The sequence below is a fragment of the Trachurus trachurus genome, assembly GCF_905171665.1.
Source record: "Trachurus trachurus genome assembly, chromosome: 17".
In the NCBI taxonomy this organism is placed as follows: Eukaryota; Metazoa; Chordata; class Actinopteri; order Carangiformes; family Carangidae; genus Trachurus; species Trachurus trachurus.
Genome location: NC_139900.1, coordinates 29,349,315 through 29,375,268, shown reverse-complemented (window position 1 = coordinate 29,375,268; position 25,954 = coordinate 29,349,315). Strand labels below are relative to the sequence as shown.

Genomic DNA, 25,954 nt, shown 5'->3' with positions numbered 1-25,954 from the left:
GGCTCGGCCTCATGGTGGCTGCCTGGCCTGCTGCGGATGATGCTGATGATGCTGAAGCTGATGTCACCACTGCCCCCCCACCCACCCCACCCCTCCACTCAGCTTCCCAGCCACAGCGAGCACCGCCATTTTCCTTCCGTTCAGGCTGACCGAGTGACGGACAGACTATAGTGGCCGGTCCACCGGAGCATCCTGTACCCATCATCCTGTTCATCCGTCAGGTCCTCGCTCCTCCCTCCTCCTCCTCTCTTCCACTCTCCTCTAAGTGACGCACCGCTGTCCTCTCCTCCTCCTCCTCCTCCTCTCCTCCTCCCTCCGCCGCCGCTGCTGCTGCTGAAGCTGAGACTGACGCTGCCTCTCCCTCACTCTCTCTCTCTTTCCCCGGCGGATTCTCCATGTATGGATGCGCTAAGGGAAGGGATGCTGTAGGCTGACCGAAGCCGGAGAGACACTCGCACGAATACGAGCTGGTGAGGAGATCGGTGAAGAAGGAGGCGCCGGAGGATCCTGAATGGGCAGAGGATTCACCCTCTGCGGTCGTCGAGTGCCGAGTTGCTGAGGTAAGACGCGGATCCTCGGAGATGTTTTTCACGGCGCAGCATCGCCACTGAAGGGTGTTACACCTCGGTGAGGACACCAGCTGTGTTTGTGTGTGTGTGTGTTTGTAATTCCTCGGCCTTGTGTACATTAGAGGCGATAAATAAGGACGCTGCGTCAGGATGCTCAACGTTTGATTCCTTTGCTTTCAACAATTTTTTTTTTATATATATAGCTTAATCCACTTAGATCTTATTGCTGCTTTCTTAATCGGTTCGGTTAAAAAATATAAAAAGCAAATCGTCTTTGTTATTTAAGCTCTAATAACGCGAGCTGACCTCCTTTCTGACGCAGTGTTGGATGATTTGGTGTCTGTGCCGTTTGTGTTTACGCGGCCTGTCTTTGAGGTGCGGCAGCCGAGGCAAGATGGAGGAGACAATATTTACATAGGTTAGAAATCTTCACCGTCTTTATTGCAAATATCTCCACGAATCCAACGAGAATGTGTTATTTACGCGTTTAAACGGGATCAACACCTGTCTTTTATAATAACAATGATGTTTAGGAGCCATTTGTTTGAGATTGGATGGGATGATGAGATGTTGCGCCGCACTTGAGGCAAATAAATACACCATTATAAATCATAGAGACGCCAGTCATGAGATGATGTAACATTTAATATTTTCAAGGAGAAATATCTGCAGGTAGGGGAGTGATTGTAATCATTATAAACATGAGGTTAAAACCATCCACCCCGCTGATTCCAGACAGTTTCATAACGTGTGTTGTTTTGAGTGGTGAGGAGGAGGCACAGCTTCAGCACAGTGCAGGCCTTCAGCCAGTGGTGGATGAGACATGGTGGGGAGGGGGATGATGCCCGAAGAATAAGCAGCCATTTTACTGTGGAGCAGGAGGGATGCTGATGATCTTCCTGCCAAATGATGGTCCAACCATTTAGTCATCGTGTTTTAGGAGCAGTGGGTCTCTGCCTGAAGCCGCGCTGACTGATCCAACGACCCTGAAAATGGAGGATGTGTCATGATAACAAGCCGCTGCCCTCAGTATGCAGCCATAAAAACAAAAACAAGCCATCAAAAATGCAGATACACTCTGATATTTAGGCTTCAAAACAAAACAAAACAACAATATCATGTGATGCAGAGATGTAATGAGACCACCACACGTCTTCTCCTGTTGTTCATACATCCAACAACAAACCCTTCTCTTCTCCTGTGCAGGTGCCAGGCGTGTGTCTGCGCAGCCACACGGATATCCAGCTCTTCTGCTCGCCCACACACCCACCGGCATCATGGCGGGGGCGTCAGTGAAGGTGGCGGTGAGGGTCCGGCCCTTCAACTCCAGAGAGATCTCGAAGGACAGCAAATGCATCATTCAGATGACAGGAAACACCACAAGTGAGTAGAAACGCAACGTGTGTGAAATGATGTGGCTGGAAATCATTAGAAGGAGCATTAGGACTGATGTGGACGAGGTGCTGCACAGTTTGGTCAGCACATGTTGTTAAGTGTATTGGGAGCAATAGAAACGCATGTTTACATGAATCTATTCCCATGTTTCTCGATTTAAATTGCAATGTGTAAAATAAGAACATTTCCACATTTGGTTGCTTTAAAAAAACACAAATATTTATAAATTAAGCTACAATCACATAAAAACATTGCACATTAAGAGGCTTAAAAAAAAACACAGTTTGATGAATGCATGCAATAATACATGGTATGTGTACTGCATACAATGTGACACACATTTGTAGTGTGTAAATAACTGCCTTCCTTTTTTTATATCCACTTTTTTCTATAAAGTAGAATACCCAACTCATTGTCTTTACACATAATACAGGATAAATCAGCAAAATAGCAAAAATGAACCTGAGGCATCAAACATGTTGATTTCCTAGGATCACATCACATGCATTGTAAATAGGGTGTATTTTGCTGTTATGAATGAATAGGTGAATGAGTAGATCCATGAACATTTATAGTAATGAGAAATTAGTGAAAATCCACTGGTCATGTTTATTTTGCATCTGCTTCAATAGCTTCAATCACAACATGTTCCGCCAGCAACGCATCGACTCTCTGGTCCTGTTTTATTTATTGGTTCACATCCCTGTGACCTACATTGAGCCAAGTTTAGCATTTAACCTCAGATATTTGTCTCGTAGGCAGCTTTTCCCTCCGGCAACAAGAGAGTGGGCAGGGAGGCACGCAGCGCGTTGGCAGCTATAGGCAGGAAAACAAAAGCTTCAGTCAGGCCTGAAGCCCGTCACTGTGTGTAGGATGTAGCGACCGCCGCAGCTCTCCGCTCTCATCATGCGAGCTGCTCTGACCAAAAAAAAAGACCCTGTTGTTCTGGTTGAGCCCAGACACGGGGGTCAGCTGATGCAAGTCTGTGTGTGTGTGTGTGTGTGTGTGTGTGTGTGTGTTTGTGCCTGTCGTTCCCGTCGGTGTTTTTAATGACCTCATTACATCCTAAAAGTGGAATTTTGCTCTGTTATTTCACCTCATTAGCTTCAGTGACGGTGAGAGCTCAACGCTCTTTCTCTCATCTTATATTTCCCTGTGTCAGAGCCGCTCTGTGTTGTTCCTGGCTGAGTGCATGTTCCAGCAGGACGTACGTATCTGCTGCTGTGTTGAACTAGTCTGCAGGGGGCGATACAGTGGATTCAGTCTGCAGCCAACAGAGCGTCTGCTCCTGCTCTCTTCGTATTTCATATTCTAGATACGCTGCACCCCTCCCCTCTTTAAAAAGAAAGGATGACTGTGCATTTAAACCTGCTGGTGATGTGAACTATCCGCTCTGGTCTATTTATTGGTTTAGATTGATGTCAATTCATTTTATTCTGTCATAAATAACATTGAAATTCACAAATACTCATAAAAATAAAAATAAAAACAGGACACACAAAGGGTGTTAAAGAGAAGCATAACAATAGGATGTAGAGTTATAATCAGAATGAATTAAAGTATTCCCACAGTCTGGAGAACTGACAATGACTCGACTGAAACCAAATCATGTCCAGGTTCATCAGTTTCTCAGGCGTCTAATTGATCGATCTGTTTTTCTGTGTTTCAGCGATCCTGAACCCCAAACAGCCGAAAGAAAACAAGAGCTTTAACTTTGACTTTTCTTACTGGTCACACACCACGGTGAGTTTCATGGCATCATTTCAGTTTTACCCCTCACAGCTAATACATGTTTACAGTCCTAGAAAATGAACGATAAATTGCCAATATCAGATGGAAAACACTGATCCAAAACTAAGTTTCTTTGTCTTTTTTATCCACCCCGCTCCCTCCACGTGTGCAGCCTGAGGACATCAACTATGCGTCCCAGGTGCAGGTGTACAGGGACATCGGAGAGGAGATGCTACTTCATGCTTTTGAAGGCTACAACGTGTGCATATTTGCATATGGTCAGACCGGAGCGGGCAAAAGCTACACCATGATGGGACGTCAGGAGAAAGACCAACAAGGAATCATACCTCTGGTAATAAAGCATATGAGACTAATTGTGTAAATATTGACAGTGAGAAAGCAAACGAAAGGAAAAGTCAGTGTATTTGTTATGAATGAATGTCAATGTGAGTGAAACATTTTCTATTTATATATACATTTTTCCTTTAATCACTGTTAGAATGACTTCTATCCTCTGTTTTTCTAGCTGTGTGAGGACCTCTTCACCAAGTTCAATGACAGCAATAATGACAACAGCATGTCTTACTCTGTGGAGGTGAGTGGGCAGAGCTCTTCACAGTTTGTCCCAGTTCTTTAAAGGAGTATAAAATATCATATAGTATCATGAACATCAAGTCTACTGAGTGAATTCAGTTCTCATCTTATGTGAGTTTTTCAGAAAAATTAAAGGAAGCATCACAGATATTCCACAGGAGCAGCTGCTACTGTATTTATATTATTGTTCCAGACAGCTAGAAGCTAATTCACTTGATTTATTATCCTTTTATCGCCCCCAAAAAACAATTTATGACAAGTAATGTATTTTTATGACATTACTACCTGTTTGTCTTCTCCAGGTGAGTTACATGGAGATTTACTGTGAGCGTGTGCGTGACCTGCTTAACCCCAAAAACAAAGGCAACCTGCGGGTCAGAGAGCATCCTCTGATGGGACCCTACGTCGAAGACCTGTCCAAACTCGCTGTCACCTCCTACAACGACATCCAGGACCTGATGGACTCTGGAAACAAAGCCAGGTGAAGGAGCTAGCGAGCTCAGAGTGAACGCTGGATCGACCACAAGACAAGTGATGCGGTTGTGGTTAAATTAATCAGTGGATGTGTGAATTTTATTATTTATTTTTCCAGGACTGTGGCTGCTACCAACATGAACGAGACCAGCAGTCGCTCCCACGCCGTCTTCAACATCATCTTCACGCAGAAGAAACACGACATGGACAGTGAAAACACATCAGAGAAGGTGCAGACACCGAGCTCAGCTGTCACACCTGAGAGATCAACCGTGTCTGACAGAGAGATGTTTTTCTTTTTCTTTTTTGGCTTCTTAGAAAAACAAATCAATAACAATTATAATTTTTTTTTATTCTGAAACCTGTCACTGCTACAACGGAGCTGCTATGAGGCAGAAATCATTTTATTACCTTTTTACGACCAGTGTTGGACCATCTGCTGTGTCATTATCTGATGAGCATGCTGTGGTATTGATTGACAACAGCTCGTAAAGTTTTACGGCCAGTGCTCCCGGTGCCATTTCGGGTGAAATGCATCGCTGTTGTGGGTGTTAATAATTTTTCGTTGGGAGCAGTTTTGAGAAATATTTTCTGTCATGATGCAGGTCAGCAAGATCAGTCTGGTGGACTTAGCTGGGAGCGAGAGAGCCGACTCCACCGGAGCCAAAGGAACCAGACTGAAGGTGAGATGAAGGTTGTGTTTTTACTGTGTTTATGCTTCAGAGACATTTAATAGTAATCAAATCAAAATGTTCCCATGAATAGACAAACAAATACGTCAAATGACTGATTGTTATTTCTTTGTATTTGCAGGAAGGAGCGAACATCAACAAGTCTTTAACCACACTGGGGAAAGTTATTTCTGCTCTGGCTGAAGTGGTGTGTTTCTGAACTCCTCATACACATACATATAAATGCTGCCAATTCATATTTCCTGTTCTGCAAATAACAAATGTTGGTATTTCTCTTCCAACTGTCAGGACTCCGCTCCAAACAAAGTAAGCAAAACAAACTACCACAACTTTAAAAAGACAAATAAGACGCGCTCTGTATTTTTTCAGGGTCACTAACAAATGTATTTAATTTGTGAACAGAACAAGAAAAAGAAGAAGGTGGAGAGTTTTATTCCCTACAGAGACTCAGTCCTGACCTGGTTACTGAGGGAGAACTTGGGTACACAAACAGATTCTTCAAGTTTTTTTTATCATAAAAGCAACAACAACATTTTCCTGTGTCGACCAATGCCTCACCTTATATTGTGTCTTTTGTCTTTTAGGAGGAAACTCTCGCACAGCTATGGTGGCTGCTCTTAGCCCTGCTGACATTAACTATGATGAAACCCTCAGCACCCTGCGGTGAGAAAAAATATCAAGACATCAAATATCTTTGTGAAGATAATGAGAGCAGTTGTTTTCCCTGGGGAAAAAAAGCATTTTGAGGATACGGTCACACTTAAACCTTTAGAGGAGATGAACAGATTGGGGGTATTTTGTGCATATATTAGCATATTTCTGAGGAAAATGGACTTCACATTATGTAGCTGAGAAGTGTTGCATCGTTAATGGATACTTATAAAGGCCTAGTGATGCTTTTATACTTGTATATGCATGCACCATCATTTCTGTAATGTTTTTTCTTTCTTGGTATTGAAACTTACATCCATGCTCGTACTTCCACCATGAGCTGGTGAGTGTGGTTCAGTGTGGAGAGCCTGATGATCATGTTTACATCCTCTTGGCCTGTACACATCCAGCTATGCCGATCGGGCCAAACAGATCCGCTGCAACGCCGTGATCAACGAGGACCCCAACAACCGTCTGGTGCGCGAGCTGAAGGAGGAGGTGGCTCGCCTCAAGGACCTGCTGTACTCACAAGGCCTGGGAGACATCATAGAGAGTGAGTGTGACACAGGGAAACACGACTCTCTCACTCACAGAAATGCACATATATATATATATATATATATAGGCTGACAAACACACATGCACAAACCTGCTTTTACAGTTCTTGTGCAGGTTGATTCTCTCCTCACGTTTAAAAACAGTATCTCTCACACATAGTCTGTTCTCTCCTCTGTCCTATCAGCGTATCGCTGCACCGGCCCCGTCATCACTGGTTTGAAATGTGTGTATAACTCTAGCCAGCCTGCGCTTTGCAACTAATAGAAATGAATCTTGAGCCTTTCTCTTCTACCACACCAGAGACCTGACTAACAACCGCCAAGAGACAATATGTTCAAATCAAATATGTTATAAATCAGATATATATTTGTACAATTATAATTTAGAGCAACAAGAATTCCGCAAAATGGCCTCCTTTTTTCTTTTCATTAGTTCTCATTTCCATGGTAATTTGTGTTTTTTTTTTTTTTTTGGCTCTCTATCTAACATGGGAAGCTCTAACTATGTTTCTCCTTATAACACAACTTTAAATTGGCTTAAAGCTTTTGCACGGTGATCCCATGAGGACTCATTGCTTCTGCTGGGAGAGGCAGACGGCATCAAAGTCAGGGCTGGCACGAAACACGCCGTTTTAATGCCGCATTTCCTAAAACCCATTATTGGAGATCATGGAAGAAAGGACTGACTGAGAGGACGCCATTTTAGATTGCTGAGGAGCTCTTTTTTGTTGCATCCTGGTTCTCTGTGTGTGGATCTAATTGAAGCTGTGAGTCAGGAGCTTTGAGGCCTGCACTGCCTGGAGCTCTGCTACCAAAGGCTGTGCTCAACACTTTCAAAGACATAAGGATATGCTTCACATGAAAAAAAACAAAACACCAACCAAAACAAACAGAAAAAAAAACTGGGCTGTATTTGGTCTGTATGCATTGCAATGACACATGTATTTTTCATTCCTCCTTCGCACCATTCTCATGCTTGCGAGCTTGTTGAGTTTGTTTCTTTGTATTTGAGTGTCAGAGGAAAAAAAGAGAAGCCTCTGATTTCTAACTTTCAGTCTACTGCATTGGTTTGAGTTGCTCTTTTCTCTCTGTCTGCGTTGGCTTTGGTAAGCAAATGACCTCTTGCTTCCTTGATCCATTATTTGAGCTTTCTCTTCTTTTTTTTGTTGTACTCCTCCCTGTTGTTCCCCTATTTTTTTCTGCGTGTTCCTCTCAATCCCCGTTGATGTCTTTCCTGAATTACCCGGCGTCTGCTTCGACGTTCCCTCGTTCTGTCTTTCCTTCCTTCCTTCCTTCCTTCCTTCCTTCCTTCCTTCCTTCCTTCCTTCCTTCCTTCCTTCCTTCCTTCCTTGCTCTCTTCCATGCAACGCCTCTCTCTCTGGCAGACCTGTGCGATTACAAGAACTTTGTGAATAATCGCCAGGCTGTCAATCAAAGGGGTGATCTCTCCACAGTGACCACCGTCATGACAGGAATGAGCCCCTCCCCCTCGCTCTCGGCCCTGTCCAGCCGCGCCGGGTCCATCGCCAACCTCCACGATCGTATCTTCAGCCCGGCCAGTGAGGAGGCCATCGAGAGGCTCAAGGTAGGAACATTTGAGAAGTGAGAGTAGATGACGGGAGGGAAGAAGAAAATCTGAGGAAAAAAAGTCCTAACTCCAACTTGACTTTTCCAAAATCTGTTTTCATTGCACCAACAGGAAACTGAGAAGATCATTGCTGAGCTCAATGAGACCTGGGAGGAGAAGCTGCGTCGTACTGAAGCCATTCGCATGGATAGGTTGGTCCAAAATATTCATGCAGTATTTTCTGTTTTTTTTAAATCCCTATGTTAGACCTGTGATGTCTGTAGCAACAGGGATGCCACCCGTTATTATGTTCTGATCCTTTGGCCTAAAACCTTCAGTATGTTCAACCGTTCAGCACCAACCTGGGCTGGTCAAGTCAAACTAAAACAAATGGACTTCACAGTGACTGTTAGAGCTTTTAAGATTAACAATAACTTTTCAAGACAAGTTGGTAAATAATCCTGCTGAAGTGTAAACTCGTCATTTTGATGTCATTTTGTTAATGTTAGCCTGCTGACATTAACATTTACCTCAAAGCAGAGAACCTGGCTTGTTTAGGTCTCAGCTCTGTGCCTAAAATCCCTCACCTAAGATAGTAAAATCATACTTTCTTCTCAACTACAACCTCATTGTTGCCATGACGATAACTTCTCTCTGTAGGGAGGCCCTGTTGGCTGAGATGGGTGTTGCCATGAGAGAAGACGGAGGCACTGTCGGTGTCTTTTCCCCGAAAAAGGTTAAGATGCTCCTCACTGTCGGACAGTAGCTTGATATTTCAACAATATTTATCTGAACCCGCACAAACACACATAAAAAATACCACTCATTATCTCCACTTTTAGACCCCTCATCTTGTGAACCTGAACGAGGACCCACTGATGTCCGAGTGTCTGCTGTATTACATCAAAGACGGCACTACCAAGTGAGATTTTAAACTGTATCGCTTTGGAGATCTGATCCAGATACAGCGCTGTTGTCTGGGGATTTAACTCGTTTTAATCACCGTATCCTCCCGCAGGGTCGGCCGAGAAAATGCCAAGACTCGCCAAGACATTGTTCTCAGTGGCCATTTTATAAAGGATGAACACTGCACCTTCAGCAGCACCACGGGCCCTCAGGGAGAAGGTAAGTGGCCCTCTGCTTTCTCTCTGGCCAGTTATGTAAAAGTGCAATGTTAAGAAACTGTTACATATTACAAATGAAGACCACCATATTGTAGAAACTAGGTTTTATACATCTTTTCTTTTTAGGAATTGTCATCCTTGAGCCATGCGAAGGGACAGAGACGTACGTCAACGGGAAGAGAGTGACCTCACCCACTGTTCTGAGATCAGGTAAGTTTGAGGAAAAAGGTGGAAAACAAAGCCACTGCACAGAGAAGAGTTAATACAGGAATACAGCCTTCTGAGGATGCGAATATCAAATCAAGTCTGTGGCACAGAATTGGGCCCAAGGTTGAACAACAGAGTGAATTTCTATTGGAAAATGTCACTTTGTTCCCTAACGTCAGCTTTTTTAATATCCATGTAATATCATCGTACAAAAGGGCAGTAACACTTTTTTCTAATTTGATGTTTTGTTTTTTTTTAACCAGGAAATCGCATCATCATGGGAAAAAGCCACGTGTTTCGCTTCAACGACCCGGAGCAGGCTCGCCTGGAGCGAGAGAGGACGCCGTGCGCCGAGACGCCAGTGGAGCCCGTCGACTGGGCCTTCGCTCAGAGAGAGCTGCTGGAGAAACAAGGCATCGACATGAAGCAGGAGATGGAGCAGAGGTGTGTGTGTGTGTGTGTGTGTGTGTGTGTGTAGAAGGATGTGAAATTCATGACCTTGATACACTCATTTACTTACATGTAATTATATAATGTTTGATTTCAGGCTTCAGGAGCTTGAGGATCAGTACCGTAAAGAGAGAGAGGAGGCCAGTAACCTGCTGGAGCAGCAGAGACTGGTGAGAGAAAGCTGCACTTGAAAATGTGCAGACGTGACATTAATATTTTATTCCAAGAAAACAGAATAATAGCTGATAAACTCAGTCCGTTCCTGGTCTGTATCACTGGATCATGCATTTTCTTTCAGGACTATGAGAGTAAACTGGAGGCTCTGCAGAAACAAGTGGACTCTCGCTACCTGGAGTCGCCCGAGGAGGAGGAGGAGCCTGAAGAAGAAGGTGATACTTTTATGTTAAACTCTTTCTTTCTTTCTCTTTCTTTTTATTTATTCCAGTCAAGGCAATTTCACAATATCATAGCAAATCACAACAAACTCTGACTGACACAAATAAAGCATTTCTCTGTCGTGATTTTATTGGATTGCATTTTATTCACATATCAACTCTTTTCTCTCTCCAGTGCCCTGGACGAAGCGTGAGACTGAGCTGGCTCTGTGGGCTTTCAGAAAGTGGCGTTTCTACCAGTTCACCTCTCTCAGGGATCTGCTCTGGGGCAATGCCATCTTCCTCAAGGAGGCCAACGCCATCAGTGTGGAGCTGAAGAAGAAGGTGGGACATCAGAAAACATGGCAGATGTCTACGTTTCCATAGGCAGCACTAACATCTGGTTGTTGTTGTTGTTGTTACCTCCATAAAAGCATTATAGTCTGCTCAAACCACTGGAAGTTCCTAATTTCTCAAAGTCACATTTATTTTAATGTGACTCCGGTGCTCTGGAGACACAGTGAAGTGTATCAAGTGTCTGCCGGGGGCCATTGTGGATTTAATTGGATTTGCATCAATGCAAGTCTCCTGAAAAATAATTGATTGTCGGGATTTGCCATAATGCCTCTAGTGCATGAGTCGTCTGAATTCAACATACAGCACAATAATCTGAAAATGCTGGAGCCGCTCTGTCTAGTGTGTAGGAACAAGAATAGTGTTTGAAATCATATAGGCATCCTTATTAGATTGTTTTTACATATATGAGACTGTAGGTTAATAACAAGCAGTCGCTGACATTTTAGGCCTTGTGTTGTCCACAGGTGCAGTTCCAGTTCGTCCTGTTGACAGACACCCTGTACTCTCCTCTGCCGCCGGACCTTCTGCCCCCCTGCGTGGGCAAAGAGAGAGAGCGGCGCCCTTTCCCGCAGACCATTGTAGCTGTTGAAGTACAGGATCAGAAGAACGGAGCCACACATTACTGGACTCTGGAGAAACTCAGGTACAAGAGATCTGTGCATTAGTGGTAGCTAGGCTTAGCTAAGCTGCGTCCAGGGTAAAGCTTTTACTTGTTTATGATCATTTTAAAGAAACATGGGAATTCATATTGTCAACATCCAGTGTGGATCATATGAACAATACAGTATGCGTAGCTGTAACTCACATAACACCTATGCAAATAAAAGCTATTTAAAAGAATATGAGAGCTATGATACAAAGATATAAAAAGCCATGTCATCTTTTATAAACATGCTCTATTGCCTTCTTGTTTTTTTTATAAAGTGCAGGAAACCACTTCATTTTAAACATCTGTGTGTTTTCTGCTGCCCCCTGCAGACAGAGGCTGGACCTGATGAGAGAAATGTACGACCGCGCTGCAGAGCTCCCCAGCAGCGCTGTGGAGGACTGCGACCACGCCCTGACCGGAGGCGACCCCTTCTACGACCGCTTCCCCTGGTTCCGCCTGGTCGGCAGGTGAGTCACCACCAGACCCCTGACGTCATCTGCACGTTCCTGCTCTGTTACTGCGCAGTAAAATGCTTTGCCAGAAACCAGAAACGGCCGGCCTCATCGCTCCCTTGTGTCTTCTCCTCAGGGCTTTTGTGTACCTGAGTAACCTGCTGTACCCGGTGCCCCTGGTGCATCGCGTGGCCATCGTCAGCGAGAAAGGAGAGGTGAAGGGCTTCCTCAGAGTGGCTGTGCAGGCTATCTCAGGTACCAGTATTAGTCTAACAGTAACATGACCAGTAGGGCTGGGATGATATGCTTTTCTCCCGATTCGATATTTTGGATGCCGATTCGATTTAAATTGTGATTCTACGATATTGCAGATTTTCTCGATTTTCAGTCTGCATTTTTAACACCAGTGAAACAGTTGAATGATTATGATTGTCTACAGACTATTCCAGGAACCATTTCCCCCAAAAAATACACATCACATGTAGGCTAAGTCAGTTTTTAAGATTTATTCAGCAGCAATATATATGTTTACTCTCTTTACAAAAGCCTGGACTGCAAGAGGCAAAAATAAAAGAGTATGGAAAAAACAGGCTTCTGAAACCTTTCTGACAAAATGAGCTATAGACTGAGGTAAACTGCTACATTTTTAACATTTATCTGCACACATACTGTAGGAGCCTATAAATTAACATACTCCATTATAAAGTGAACTTAAACCCTTTTCAAAACCTGGACTCTCTGTATGTAAAAAAGGTGAACAAATTGCACATTGCACAATATAAATTTTTTAATTTTTATTCTGTGTCTGTGTCTCTTCAGCTGATGAGGAAGCCCCTGATTACGGCTCTGGTGTGAGGCAGTCAGGCACTGCCAAGATCTCCTTTGAAGACAAACAGTTTGAGAAGGTGCTTTATAATGGTTTCCTCTGAATGTGTCCTAAACAACAAAAAAATATGATGAACGTCATTAAAATCAATTGGAAATGGGTGCAATATGAATTTCTGCAATTTTCTGCTGATGATAACGCCGGGTGTAAATGTGACTCATCTCGTTTCAGTTCCAGACTGAGTCGTGCCCCGTCGGTTTGTCGCACTCCAACACCTCGCAGGAGGAGCTGCGCATCGTTGAGGGAGAAGGACAAACCGCCGAGATAGGGATCTCTGCGGATGAAGTCAACAATAACACTTGTACGGGTGAGAAGGTTGTGCGGGGACTTGAAATCACGCTGCTCTGTTCATCTTGACTGAGCTGAGGATCTCAAGGCTCTAATATCTAAAAGAAAACTATTGAGCCAAAGACAAATTTACCAAATTTATGAAAGATTTTGTATATCACCAAAATTATGAAAACATATCGGGATTTTTCTCTCCATACACACCCAGTTAAAGGTCCAGTGTGTAATATGGGGGTAAAACCGTGATATCTTTTTTTCATTTCATTTATTGTTTATTTGTTTGAGGACAGTGCACATTTATGAACAGTTAACACCATGGCATCCTGTAAGTGTGCCGGATTTAGCTCAGAGCTAGTTTTTATAAGTTAAGTTATTATATTTCAGGAGCGATGAGGTGAAGATCTAAACCATTTTACGATATGTCTGCTGTTTCCTCCTCCTCCTTCTTTCCTTCCGCCTTTTCCTCGTTGGTTTATTTATGAACGCAAAACTCACAAATCATGCTCTCTGGTTGGCTGGATTTTCCGTTCGGGCTGCCGTACAAACACGGTGGCGCAAGATGGCGACACTTTAAAGCAAGACCTCCGCTACATGCATATATAAAAGAATAATTATAATACCAAACAAATGTTATTTTATAGCGATTATACACTTATACAAATATATTCATGGGTAGTATAGGCAGACTTTGCCAATAAACCTTGCCAATTATTACACACTGAACCTTTAAAAGCATACTCATCCATATATTTCAGCGCTGACTCATGTTACTGCAGTGCTATAATAAAAACAGATTCATCATAAAATAATCTCACTGTGTTCATCTGTGTGTCTTTGTCTAAAGTTGACACCCTGGAGGCTCCTAACAGTCCGGTGAAGAGCCAGGGTCTGGGTCTGGATCTGCCTCTGGACCTCTCTCCAGAGAAAGCTCTGTCCCACCTGAAGATCGGCAGCACCTTCACCTTCAGAGTGACCGTCTTACAGGCCTCCAGCATCTCGGCCGAATACGCCGACATCTTCTGCCAGTTCAAGTGAGTGAACAGTAACACCTCGGGCTCTCGGTTATTTGTGGTTTTTAGATCCATACATGTTAACCAGAGTGCGTTTGTGTTGTAGTCAGCTTGGGTTAAAAAAATAAATAACAATGGTTTCACTCATTTCAGCTTCATCCACCGTCATGATGAAGCTTTCTCCACTGAACCACTGAAGAACACCGGCAGAGGACCTCCGCTTGGCTTCTACCACGTACAAAATGTCAGCACTGAACTCAGTATTTACTCCTAAAATAAACAAATATTAATTCATTAGCTGTCAGCATGCTGCTAGAACATATGATTGAGGCATTTAGTTGTATTTTAATTCCTCCTTTCTACTCTCAGATCACAGTGGAGGTGACCAAGTCCTTTGTGGAGTACATTAAGACTCAGCCCATCGTCTTCGAGGTGTTCGGTCACTATCAGAAACAGCCCTTCCCTCCTCTCTGCAAAGACCTGATCAGGTCAGGAGGATATTTGAACTTTAATTTCCTTACAGCTGATGACTAACTGGGAACTGAGAAAAGAGTTTCCTCATGGTCTAATTTACCTTCTTTCGTCTTTCAGTCCACTGAGACCCTCGAGGAGGCAGTTCCCCAGGGTCATGCCTTTATCCAAACCAGGTTAGCAGCTTCTCAGAGTATCAGATATATTTATTTGTCATTTATTTTATTGTGCCACCTGTTATAAATTGGATATTTAGATTTAGGTAATGATTTGTTGTAATCTATAATAATCTATATAAAAATCAAATCTCATTTAAATAGAACAAACTGCTTTTTGCTCATATGTGGTTAAATAAATAAATTAGTTCTATATTTCATCAACTGATTAACCTGATGGATAATATGCGGTGCAGTTTGAAGATGTCAAACTGTCATAATTGAGTGGTAATTTTATTAAAAGGCAATTATCTGAAATGTGGAGAAGGAAATATTTGGTATATCTAACAGTGACCATGGCCGTTGATGATTTGTGACCTTGGGCAATATTGATAAAACTGACTTGACTATAAATAGTGAAGCTCTAACTCACCAAGGGTCAGTCTTTAATTTGATTCTCATTGGAGTCTGGTAGATACAATCTGTCCTGTCTTCGTAGTGCCGGCCACGAAGCTCAGCACTCTGACTCGCTCCACCGCGGGACCATGTCACGCCAAATACGACCTCATGGTATTCTTTGAGATCTGTGAGCTGGAGGCCAATGGAGAGTGAGTCGTACCTTTTATTAGTCGTGTTGGTGCTTTGATACAATAAAACAACCACATACACAAAGAGGCTGCTTTCCATGACTGCAGCATCGGTTTAATGTGTGTGTGTGTGTGTGTGTTATTTCTCTGTCTCCAGCTACATCCCCGCTGTCGTTGACCACAGAGGTGGGATGCCCTGTCACGGCACGTACCTCTTACATCAGGTCTGTTCACGTTTCACCAAACCACCATCATGTGTTCCTAAAAGATTATTCATAGACTTCAGAGTGATCAGTATCCGTAGATGATATATAGTATATATACCCACTGATCTGTGGCTTTTAGATTTTCTTATTTCTATTAAACAGAAATGATGAAGTTTGAAAATTTGAAACATCAGCCACATTTAACACATCCAGTCTATTCAACTCTTCAATCTCAGCATGAAACACATTGATCTTCACCACTGAAACTCCAGTAACAAACTGGTCTGTGTCTTCTCTCGTCTCCACAGGGCATTCAGAGGAGGATCACAGTCACCATCGCTCATGAAACAGGAAATGATATTGAGTGGAAAGAGGTGAAGGAGCTGGTTATTGGTAAGTAATGAGAACAATTAACCCCCCCCCCTAAAAAAAACAACAACAACAACAACAACACATCTTTAAATGTATTTTTTTAAATAATATCTTGTCAGTGAAGTGATGTGATCATGACTTGTTTGCCCTCAGGTCGCATTCGAAACACCCCAGAGGCCGATGAGACCATCATAGACCCCAACATCCTCTCCCTCAACATCCTGTCGTCTGGATACTTCTGGCCAAAACATGACGACAAGTAAATAAATGTCCACACTTCTTCTTTTCCTTTCATGTTGTTCACTTTATTTGAAGTATTTTCCTCTTTTAATGTATTCTTAAAAGTGTATTTGATACAATTTATCAAATAGATAGATCAGTTGCTTCTTTTCTTTATTTTTTGTGTCGCTTGAACATGTCTTTATAATCAAATACAATTTTTGCTTCAATGCACTTTTCAGTTTGCATGGATCAGTATTATTTGCTGAGTTTTTAACTTTTAACAGCTTCAGTTAAAAGTTTCTAACTCCTGTCCTTTTTCTCTTTATTCTTTGTTAATGGCAGCGTCTCCTTGGGAGTTGATCATAGGTATAATGGCAATCATTTTTTTAAATCTTTAATCTTCAATTATTGTTTCTTATAACAACATATCCTACTGCTCTTAGCTGCTTTTTTGCCAGGTTGGCTCTTTTCTCTTTAAACCCACGCACATAGATGATGACGTTTTGTTTCTGTCATGTCAGAACTTTCTACCGTTTCGAGGCGGCATGGGACAGCTCCATGCACAACTCTCTGCTCCTGAACAGAGTCACTCCATACGCGGAGAAGATCTACATCACCCTCTCTGCTTATCTCGAGGTACCGGAGGGAAAGTTGTTATTTTTTTTTTGTCTCAACTATTTATTCAAAACTGATAAAAGTTCAGACGTGAATGGTTTCTGATTTGTTGCTTTCCTATGTTGTTTAACTAGATGGAGAACTGCACTCAGCCGACAGTGATCACCAAAGATTTCTGCATGGTGTTTTACTCGCGTGACACCAAGCTGCCTGCCTCTCGCTCCATAAGAAACCTCTTCAGCACCGGCTGCCTGCGGCCCTCTGAGAGGTGCACATTCACAGAGTCACACAGTCTGAATATCGCACTTGTTCCAGACTCTTTTAAATGTAAATTGTAGGTTAATTGCCAAACACCTCTCTTTGAAATTCACCATTGAACTGTTGCATGTCTCCATCTCAGTAACCGTGTCACAGGCGTCTATGAAGTCACTCTCTGCCACGTGGCAGACAATGGAAGTCCAGGTGAGATAAAAAGAGAATGAGAAAACTATATCTATAGAAATAATGTGAGTTGTTGTGTTTTGGTGTGCTAAAAGTGTGGACTTTTTTTCTTCCTTCTCATCAGGCATGCAGCGTCGTCGCAGGCGCGTGCTGGACACCTCTGTGGCCTACGTCCGAGGAGAAGAGAACCTGGCCGGATGGAGGCCTCGTAGCGACAGCCTCATCCTCGACCACCAGTGGGAGCTGGAGAAACTCAGCTTACTGCAGGAGGTCAGTGTGCAAACTGAAGAGGTGACACCTGCAAGTGCAAGTGATGTGTTTAGTGAGTTTTAGCTTCATAGAATCAGTCTAAATTTTGATTCCAGTTCATTTTTGCTACAAACAACCAGACCACGTCACCAAATTCGCATTTTCACATGAAAGACTATTTTGCTGTAACTCATTTTCCTGATAATTCACACAGGCTTTAATGATTCATTGATCTCAGAAAGTAACATAATCTAATTCATACATAAACCATGGTTGATGGTGGCAGAACAATTGCAATACTTGAAATTGGAAATTGAAATGACACACTTTTGATCCTGTTGTAAGTTTGCATGTGCTTGTGGTTTTAGGTGGAGAAGACCAGGCACTACTTGCTGCTGCGGGAGAAGCTGGAGGCGACTCTGCAGGCGGGGCAGGAGGCGCTCTACAAGAGCAGCGACATCAGCGACTTTGCAAAGAGTCCCGTCTTCAGCCACAGTCCCGGCAGCGGCAGCCCTGCCCTCGAGAGCCCCAACCAGAGGCAGAGGGAGCTGGCCGCCAAGGTGACTGCTGATCTTCGAGGCCTTGCAAACTTTTTGCCTCATCTTATCCTGTGTCCAGCATAATCTAAAAAAAATAATGTTTTTTTTTTTTTAATTTCCTGTCTTTAGTGTCTGCGTCTGCTGATGCACACCTTCAACAGGGAGTACAGCCAGGTGAGCAGCAGTGCCAGTGAGAGCAAGGTGAGCCCCAGCCTAGGCCCTCTAACCCGGCCCAGTAATCCTTCTAAACCTAACGTTTACTGCTGTACCCTTACAAAATATTTAAGCCCCGCCCTTCACCCACCCTCTCCCTCCGCATTTAACTCATTTAATAATTTGTTGTGCACACATTTGTGTCTTTTTTTTCTTCCCCAGCCCGTCTAATTTTATATCACTCACTTCTTAAACATCTCTTATCTGTCTTAATAATCCCTCAGCAGATCTGGGTTAAATATTATCAATTAGTCATTTGATTTGTTCTTTTTAGGATAATATTGACCAAGGTCCCCTGTTAAATTCTTTCTGTCATAACCCATGTGGCCATATTTTATCTTTATCTTTATTTTATCTCTAATTTAGTTGTATTTGCTCCTTTTCCCCCGACCTCACCCCTCACTGTCCCTCCTCCTCCCAGACTGCGAGGCTTCCACTAACCTGATCTTACTCCTGCATGTTAACATATTAATCAGCGAGGGGCTCTTAGACATAATGAGGATCTGTGATACACCGTGGTTACAAACATGGTTCTGCAATACATAACTATAAAAAATGACAAATTGTCTGACTGAGTTGTTTTCTGAATGCATGTCTGTGTTGTTCGTGCTTAATTGTTTGCCGGTATGTTTTGTCTGTATCTGTTTGTCCCCTGGGTCTTGTGTGTGTGTGTTCTTCTCCATGCATTTGTGTGTGTGTGTGTGTGTGTGTAAATGTGTGGGTGTGTTTTAGCTTTCTGAGATGTCTGCATCACTAATGAGGGAATCGTCATCGTCTCTGAGTACACTCACTCCATCCTCTACCTGCCCGTCACTGGTCGAGGGACACTATGACATCAGGTACGTACATGCTCTAACCTTAATTTCATGGGTTAGTTAAATAGTTTTTTTTTCTCCATCTACATTAAACAGGTTGTTGGTGCCACTGTAAATGCAAAACATTTACATGTCTGAAGATGATGTTTTTTCCAGGGTATCTAGGATCTCGTAAAAAACAGTTAAGACCTGAAAATCTCAATCTCACTTGTTACAAACTGAATCACTCTTGAATGGTCCATTGGTTACTGTAGCTGTAGCTTGGTATTGTGCTTTCATAAAGGTGGACTTGCAAGAGGCCGATTGAAATTAAAAAGCAAAGAGTGAAAATCAGTGCAACACAGACCAAGATGCCTCAACTTTTAGCCCATAGTGTCATTCAAGCTCATAAAGCCCTGGGTCCTACATTTCCCATGATGCAGCTCAGCAGCTTTCATTAGCCCTTCCCTGACTGGTTAATTCTTGTGTCCTCAACTTTTGACCGCCTAATTTTGTAACCTAATAATATAATCGTGTTATATGAATTTACACTTTGAAGTTTTGTATATGTTAAATAATATTAATTTTCCCATTTAGAGCAACGTGTACACAAGGAGAATGAAGTATCATGGGTTATTGCTTTAACTGAACTTGTACAAAACCCCAGTTTCATTGATGAGCCGTTACTGCACAAAACTGTCCTTTCACTTTTAACATTTTGTGAATGAATTCAAAGGCTTTGTGTTATGATGTCCAGAGACTTGTTTACTTGCAATACCGCCTGTTTGTCACATTATTAACATGTTATCTGTGTTGTGAAGACACACTGAACCCGGTTCAGGAGCGTCCACCCCAGACCTGGACCCGTATAGCCCCGTGGACAGAAAGAAGGCTTTCAGAGGATGCACCTTCGTTCCTGACATACAGGAGATCCGTGTCAGGTCAGGCTGCACAATCTGCACTCAACTGATTTCATTTAGGGAATAAACATCATTTAAGAGCAGGTATGATCAAGTTTTACTCATTTTGTCTTGAACATTATTCATTTTTTAATTATATGCAGCCCCATTGTGTCAAAGAAGGGCTACCTGCATTTCCTGGAGCCTCACACCAGCGGCTGGGTGAAGCGCTACGTGGTGGTGCGCAGGCCCTACGTCTACCTGTACCGCAGCGAGAGGGACAGCGTTGAGCGAGCTGTCATCAACCTGTCGTCTGCAAAGGTGGAATACAGTGAGGACAAACAGACCTTACTGCGGGTACGGCTCAGCTTCAGCTCAATAGTCAAACTGATTTCTAAATAATAATAATAATAAAAAAAGCATTAACTCGGTGAACCTGAATGAACTTGAGTAACCTCAGGGTTTTAAATGTCTCCAGACTCCAAACACATTTGCTGTGTGCACCGAGCACCGTGGGATACTGCTGCAGGCCACCAACGACAAAGAGATGCATGACTGGCTGTACGCTTTCAACCCTCTGTTAGCCGGCACCATCAGGTGGGTGGAGGAGAAAATCCAACCTGAAAAATAAATGACTGTTGGTTGGTTTAGTAGAACTGCAGTAATCCTATATCCTAGAGAGAAACTGATATGTAATTGTTATTTATAACAATTGTATTCAGTAACTTCTTTGCTCATAGAGGTGTGTTCAATTTAGATTTAGCTCAGAGCTGTTTCTAAACATTTTTCCCTCATGACCACTTAAAATAAAGTCATGTCAACTTGTGAACCCTCAACATACTGTAGGTCATACGCCTTAGTTAGAACAGGAGACGTGAGCTGTTCAACAAAAGAGTGACCACTCTTCTTAAAGGGATATTTTATCCGTAGGATTTTTAGAGGCATGAAGAGGTGATATTTTTCAGTATTTCTTAAGACTAAAGGAAAAATTGCAGCAAAAATGCAGCATTTTGTGAAATGAAAATGTTCACACATTCACAAATATTCATGTTCAGTATTTTAGTAAAAAGCCAGATACTCTCTCGGGAGCTGGTGGAGACCCAAAATGGAGCTAAAAGAGACTGAATCCTGGATTCCCATTGTCCAGATGGCCAGAAACATGACTGCAAAGGAAAAATTATGTTTGCCTGGTGATGCCTAAATAATGTGTTTGTAACATCTTCACGACGTCAATTAAAAAGATGATATCTTGATGTCGCAGCTTATTATTATACTCACAAGTTGAAAGAAATTCCTCCAGAACCCAAGTAGTGCTTTGTTCCAGGAAAATTCCTAAGAAAATATTAGATGATGATGGGGGCTGTAAAATATTGTTTATTTTATATATATTTTTTTTTTTTTTATCGCCACTCTGTATATATTGTACGATTTACTTTTCTCCTAATTTCCCATTTCAGGTCAAAGCTCTCCCGGAGAAAGTCAGTCCAGTCGGTCCCGTCTGCTCAGAGGATGTGAGAGGTGAACCAGCCTGGTGGAAGAACAAAATAAAACAAAACAATACAATCTAAAAGCTCCGCTCACCATCCTGCTCTAATGAACATTGACCATTTAAACAACCTTATACATAAAACCATTCAAGTACCCTTGTAAATGAATCCACTCTGTCGCTCATCCCAAAGCCCAACAAAACCGTCCCTTCTCTCTTTTTGCAGTCGACACCTCAAACTCTGCATGGTGTGCGCCCTCCTGACCATTAGAAGAATACATAAGAAAAGCTAACCACCCAGACATGTTAATTAACTTACCTTTGCTGGGCATTTGGACTAGTTCTGATTAGTTTTCATAGACATGTAGATATCTGTCATCTGTGAGGCCACCAAATCCCTGTAGAAAGTTGATATGTGCTCAGTCCCTCCCTCATCTATCCTTAACCGAAGTCCCAGTTGTTCAACCAACCATCCATGTATTTCTAATTAACGCCATCAGGCGAGGGGGAACATGAAAGCATTACACTGGATGTTTCTCTGTGTAGAAGAAGTGTGTTAAGTGCAGGGACGACAGCTCCACATGCATCCATTCTACGAATACTGTACATTACCTCAGTTTGGAACGGCTTGGTGCTCTACAGCATAGAGTATTTGTTTCTCTGCAGAGGTTTCAGATAGCAGATCACTGATCAGTCATTTTAACACTGAAGTAGCATGAGGAGGGATTTGTTAGGACAAAGGGGTAAGTTGTACCTGTGTTGTCGTTTTTTTCTTAAACTGGTCTAATGAAAACTGAGTTCGTTGGCTAGACTAAGGCAAAAATAATCCACAATCAGGAGAGATAAGTCATGTCCTTGCCTTGTTCTTGATATGTGCTTTTTTTTTTCATGCCCATAGAGAAAAATATTATTTATTGTTGGGATCGTAGGTTCCCTGCACTGTTACTTGTGACAGGATCACTGACCAGTTTTGTTGCATGGCACTTTATTGTCTTTATTGAGTTGATGTCTCGTATCATTTACTCAGTTGATTTAACCAAAGCACTGTTGTCTTGTTTTAATTGTTTTGAACACTGTCCACGGTGCAGTTGTGTTAGCAGACGGTTTTTGAGAATAACCAGATAATGTTTGAGAAATGTGCCAATTTGCTTTCTTACCGAGAAAGATAAGAAGATAGATACTGCTACAGCAAGCAGCTGGCTAGTTTAGCTTAGCTTAGCCAAGCTGAGCAGGAAAAAGGGTGGGAACAGTTTGCTGGGGCTTTTTCCATGGCTAATAAAATCAGCCTACTGGACCAAAACTTCTAAAGGTCACTAAGATGTTAAGACTTCACAGGAAGTGATGTGCTGCTAGACAACATCTGGAAAGACACAAATGAGATAATAAACAGTGAGGTATTTAATGAAGCTTCAGAAGTGTTGCCAGCTGGATTTTGGAACCACAGCCGGACTACCTGTCTCCCTGTGTTTCTTTACGCTAAGCTAACTGTCTTCCCAGCACAAACCTAAGAGTACCACCCTGGCGAGGAAGCAATCCTCATGCTAAATAATGTTGCAGCAGGTTTCCTTCCCTTAGGGAACACTGGTCTTATGCATCACCTCTACATCTTCTCATCTAACTTCTCCCAAGAAAGCAAATAAGTGTATTTTTCAAAGCAATTTCTTCAAACTAATCAATTCTGCTTAAATGGAGTTTTATATTCATTTATATTATATCCTAAATTAATGTTTTATATGGCAAAAGCAGCAGGAGGACAACTGTACTGTATGCGTGTTGTTAGATTTGTATCAAATAAGCACTTATTGTGTCTGTTATGGGCCAGCAGAGTTGTTACATTAAGTAGGTTTACTATTTAAATCTCCTGTAGTAGCTAAAGGGAAAGTTGTAAATGATCGTGGACCTTTTGAGGGCAGTTGCTTTGAGTGGGCAAGAGCATTGCCCACGCACCAGATAGTGCCTCCCTTTCTTCACCTCTTTTTCTTCTCTCCCTCCCTCATCATCGTCTTGAACACCAACACTAAAGTTAGTTACATGTGTCTATAAGAGTGAGCTTTTATGTCAGAGTAGGACTAGTCAATGCTATGGATCTTTGTTTTTATATTGATTATCTACGTCAAAGTTTTGGAGAGTGAATATTATCATTGATGCTTCACGGTATGTTGGTATAAAGCCTGTAACAGTACAGTACAGCGTATATCTCATCATCATTGACTCTAAATGTTGCATTTAAAAGAATTTCCCCTCTTAGCTTTTGTACTGTAGCTGCTAGATATTTGACAGCCTGGTGCTAGTGTTGGAAACCAGTACAGTATGTTTAGCTTTGGTGTTGTTATGACAACTTTGTCAAGGACGGTTTAGTTTTATTTTTTATACCTTGACTTTATATTTCTATTTTGCATTGTACCAAGATGACCCCTTATTGTTGCTTGTTTACAAATAATACCAGTAGAATGAAACATTAATCTAAAAATCATCTGGGTTACAATAGGTACTATTATGTACGTTTATTATATTATTTACATTTAATGGAGTACTAGTCACATCTGTTCGTTTTTAAATCTTATACCAAAGACGTGGTCAGCCAGCCATTTTCGTCTTTCTCATTTTATTTTGATTAAAATCAGATTATTGCCCAAATCTGATTTACAGTCGGTCGGCAGATAGTATTTAGGACTGTTTATGCCACAGGCCAACCAACCTGCTGGGCAGTGCAGCCTAATACTTTAAAAAGATCGGACAAAGGTTACGGATTTGTTGCTCCTTGTGACCCCAAAGAATTCGGTGCAACTGCATCGTTTGGATCATCTTGGTACAATCAACTTTATTTGATTGGTCAAAAGCTTATAGATATATTATGTATGCTGTCTGCTGGAACAGAAAACAAATGGAAAGTTATAATGATAGAGTTTTGAAAGATAGATTGTGTTCTTATAATATATTGCACTTAACGCACAAAGCATCTTTATTTAATATGATTTCATATGATGATGTTTTAAGAATGTATGGTTTGTGTTTAATAACATGACGGCCCTGTTCTGAGAGGAGGATGAGACTAGATTCTGAAACTGTGCCATTTTCGCTTCAGCAATCAAACCACCACCAACACTGCACCAAATTTTACTGATTCTCTGTTTTTTTTAGTTTACAACTGGCAGATGAAGTGCAATGCCTCCAATCCTAATAGTCCAAGGGTATCGTGTTTAAAAAAAAAAAAAAAAAAAAAAAAAAACACTTTGCAAGACAGTTTTAGTGCACTGGCCAATAATTGTAGAAAAGTAAATGAGTTGATTATTTCATATTTGGCTGCTTTTTAATTGTCATATAGCTCTGGATCAAAGCATGCAGGTCCACTTATCTTCTGCTGTACTCTGTCCCTCTCTCCTGCCTTACTGCTTGCTAATGACAACAGCTTTCCCCCCCTGAAGTGCTGCTTGTAAAGTATTGTCATTCATGATCCTTGTAATGACTAACTGGAAACCTTCCTCTTGGCTCTGTCTTGTATATAAATGGAGATTTTCTGTGTTGGGTCTCATCACACAGATGATATTAACTCTCTCTCTTCCTCTGTATACCATGATGAATAAGAATAACTGGCCTGCTGCTTCGTCAGGTGTCACCCCAGAGTTTAGGAGTGCTGACCGGGGATCAGTTTTGCACATTTCAGCTCATTGTGGATGAGGTTTGTTGTTGTGGAGCGGGTAGATGATCCCAGGTCTGTGCTCTGGCTCTGAGCTGCTTGACAGGAGCAGAGATGGGTCTTAGCCTGTGATGAAGTCTTAATCTCAGTGCTCACGTTTATCTTTTGAGTGTTCTGGAGTTTTTTCTCATGTCTGTGGACACGTAACAAAAGTTGTGAAGAAAAAAATAAGGCGAATAAATAAATGAGTGTTGAAACTTATGCAACATTTTTGTGTCATGTGTGTAATTGTTGCCGTTGTTGTATTTTGTACATAATTTGTATTGTTCATGATGAGATGCTCACAGGAAACACGTTGATTCCAGTCATCTGTTAGATCTGACTCACAATGATATTGGTCCACTGACCCATCAGGCAGCAGATACAGTATATGCTACCCAAACATGTAAAAAAAAAAAAAAAAAAGCTATCACAGAATTTGATAATAACAAAAACAACTGAAGATTTTCCACAAAAGAGTTCCTTGGGGATCACCTTTGGGACTACTAATATTTTTCACTTCATTTTTTGGTATCCATCAGTGTTTTACTATCATAATCATCAATCAACAGGGGATCAGTCATAATTTGAGTAGATGACTGATGTCCTACATTTTTCTGCAACTCATGAACAAGATTGTTTTTGTTGGTGCTAAATCTCAAAGGTAGGAGAAATTGATTTATTTCTAATATTGATCTCCACACAGGACAACATGGGTAAGGGAAAAAGTCCAGTTCTTTTTTTTTTTCTTTTTTTGAACATCAACAACATTAACAACATTAATTAGAACAAAATGAATGAAACATTAAGGTGAAATATAAACAATTGTACTGCCTTGATGCCTCTTAACAATTCGTCTAGTTGTACGCAAACCAATAATTAGCAGTGTTGAAGGTCAAATTAAATATTTAGAGTTAGCGAATATCGTTCCATATTTTAAACTTGTATGTCATTGCTCTGCCTCTGGTACATCAAACAGTAAAAGTAAAAATGTTTGTTACA

The 25,954-nt window shown here is 41.8% G+C and overlaps 1 protein-coding gene across 7 annotated transcripts; it reads left to right on the top strand.

Annotated features, from left to right (window-relative positions):
• Positions 1 to 134: 134 nt before the first annotated feature.
• kif1ab (kinesin family member 1Ab) lies at positions 135 to 25,163 on the top strand. 7 transcript variants are annotated; one of them, XR_014596140.1, is made up of 50 exons: positions 135 to 560; positions 1,776 to 1,952; positions 3,634 to 3,707; positions 3,868 to 4,047; positions 4,222 to 4,290; positions 4,592 to 4,770; positions 4,882 to 4,993; positions 5,369 to 5,446; positions 5,577 to 5,642; positions 5,744 to 5,761; positions 5,858 to 5,936; positions 6,040 to 6,118; positions 6,517 to 6,659; positions 6,849 to 6,887; positions 8,118 to 8,248; positions 8,363 to 8,442; positions 8,891 to 8,966; positions 9,073 to 9,152; positions 9,249 to 9,355; positions 9,481 to 9,564; positions 9,825 to 10,005; positions 10,109 to 10,181; positions 10,310 to 10,400; positions 10,582 to 10,730; positions 11,207 to 11,385; positions 11,721 to 11,858; positions 11,980 to 12,098; positions 12,663 to 12,748; positions 12,901 to 13,036; positions 13,862 to 14,048; positions 14,181 to 14,271; positions 14,397 to 14,515; positions 14,619 to 14,674; positions 15,153 to 15,261; positions 15,398 to 15,464; positions 15,755 to 15,839; positions 15,972 to 16,077; positions 16,383 to 16,406; positions 16,562 to 16,676; positions 16,790 to 16,923; positions 17,056 to 17,117; positions 17,221 to 17,366; positions 17,714 to 17,905; positions 18,014 to 18,085; positions 18,830 to 18,936; positions 19,713 to 19,832; positions 19,955 to 20,147; positions 20,269 to 20,387; positions 21,248 to 21,924; positions 21,959 to 25,163. XR_014596140.1 is itself a non-coding variant. In XM_083992113.1 (49 exons), exons 2-49 carry the CDS (start codon positions 1,847 to 1,849, stop codon positions 21,303 to 21,305), a joined length of 5,088 nt encoding a protein of 1,695 aa, XP_083848239.1. In that variant the 5' UTR covers positions 135 to 560; positions 1,776 to 1,846; the 3' UTR covers positions 21,306 to 25,163. The 7 variants fall into 7 exon arrangements, 6 of the variants coding, with proteins under 6 accessions (XP_083848239.1, XP_083848241.1, XP_083848238.1 ...); XM_083992113.1 differs by having other exon boundaries at positions 12,901 to 13,030; positions 21,248 to 25,163; XM_083992115.1 differs by having other exon boundaries at positions 18,014 to 18,058; positions 21,248 to 25,163.
• The last annotated feature ends 791 nt before the right edge of the window (positions 25,164 to 25,954 follow it).

Bases quoted from the DNA above. Each gene is read 5' to 3' on its own strand.
- kif1ab (XM_083992112.1), top strand. From the start codon at position 1,847: ATGGCGGGGGCGTCAGTGAAGGTGGCGGTGAGGGTCCGGCCCTTCAAC. The intron at 4,771-4,881 runs GTGAAGGAGCTA...TTATTTTTCCAG, and splicing joins GACTCTGGAAACAAAGCCAG to GACTGTGGCTGCTACCAACA. The intron at 17,367-17,713 runs GTCAGTGTGCAA...TTGTGGTTTTAG, and splicing joins AACTCAGCTTACTGCAGGAG to GTGGAGAAGACCAGGCACTA.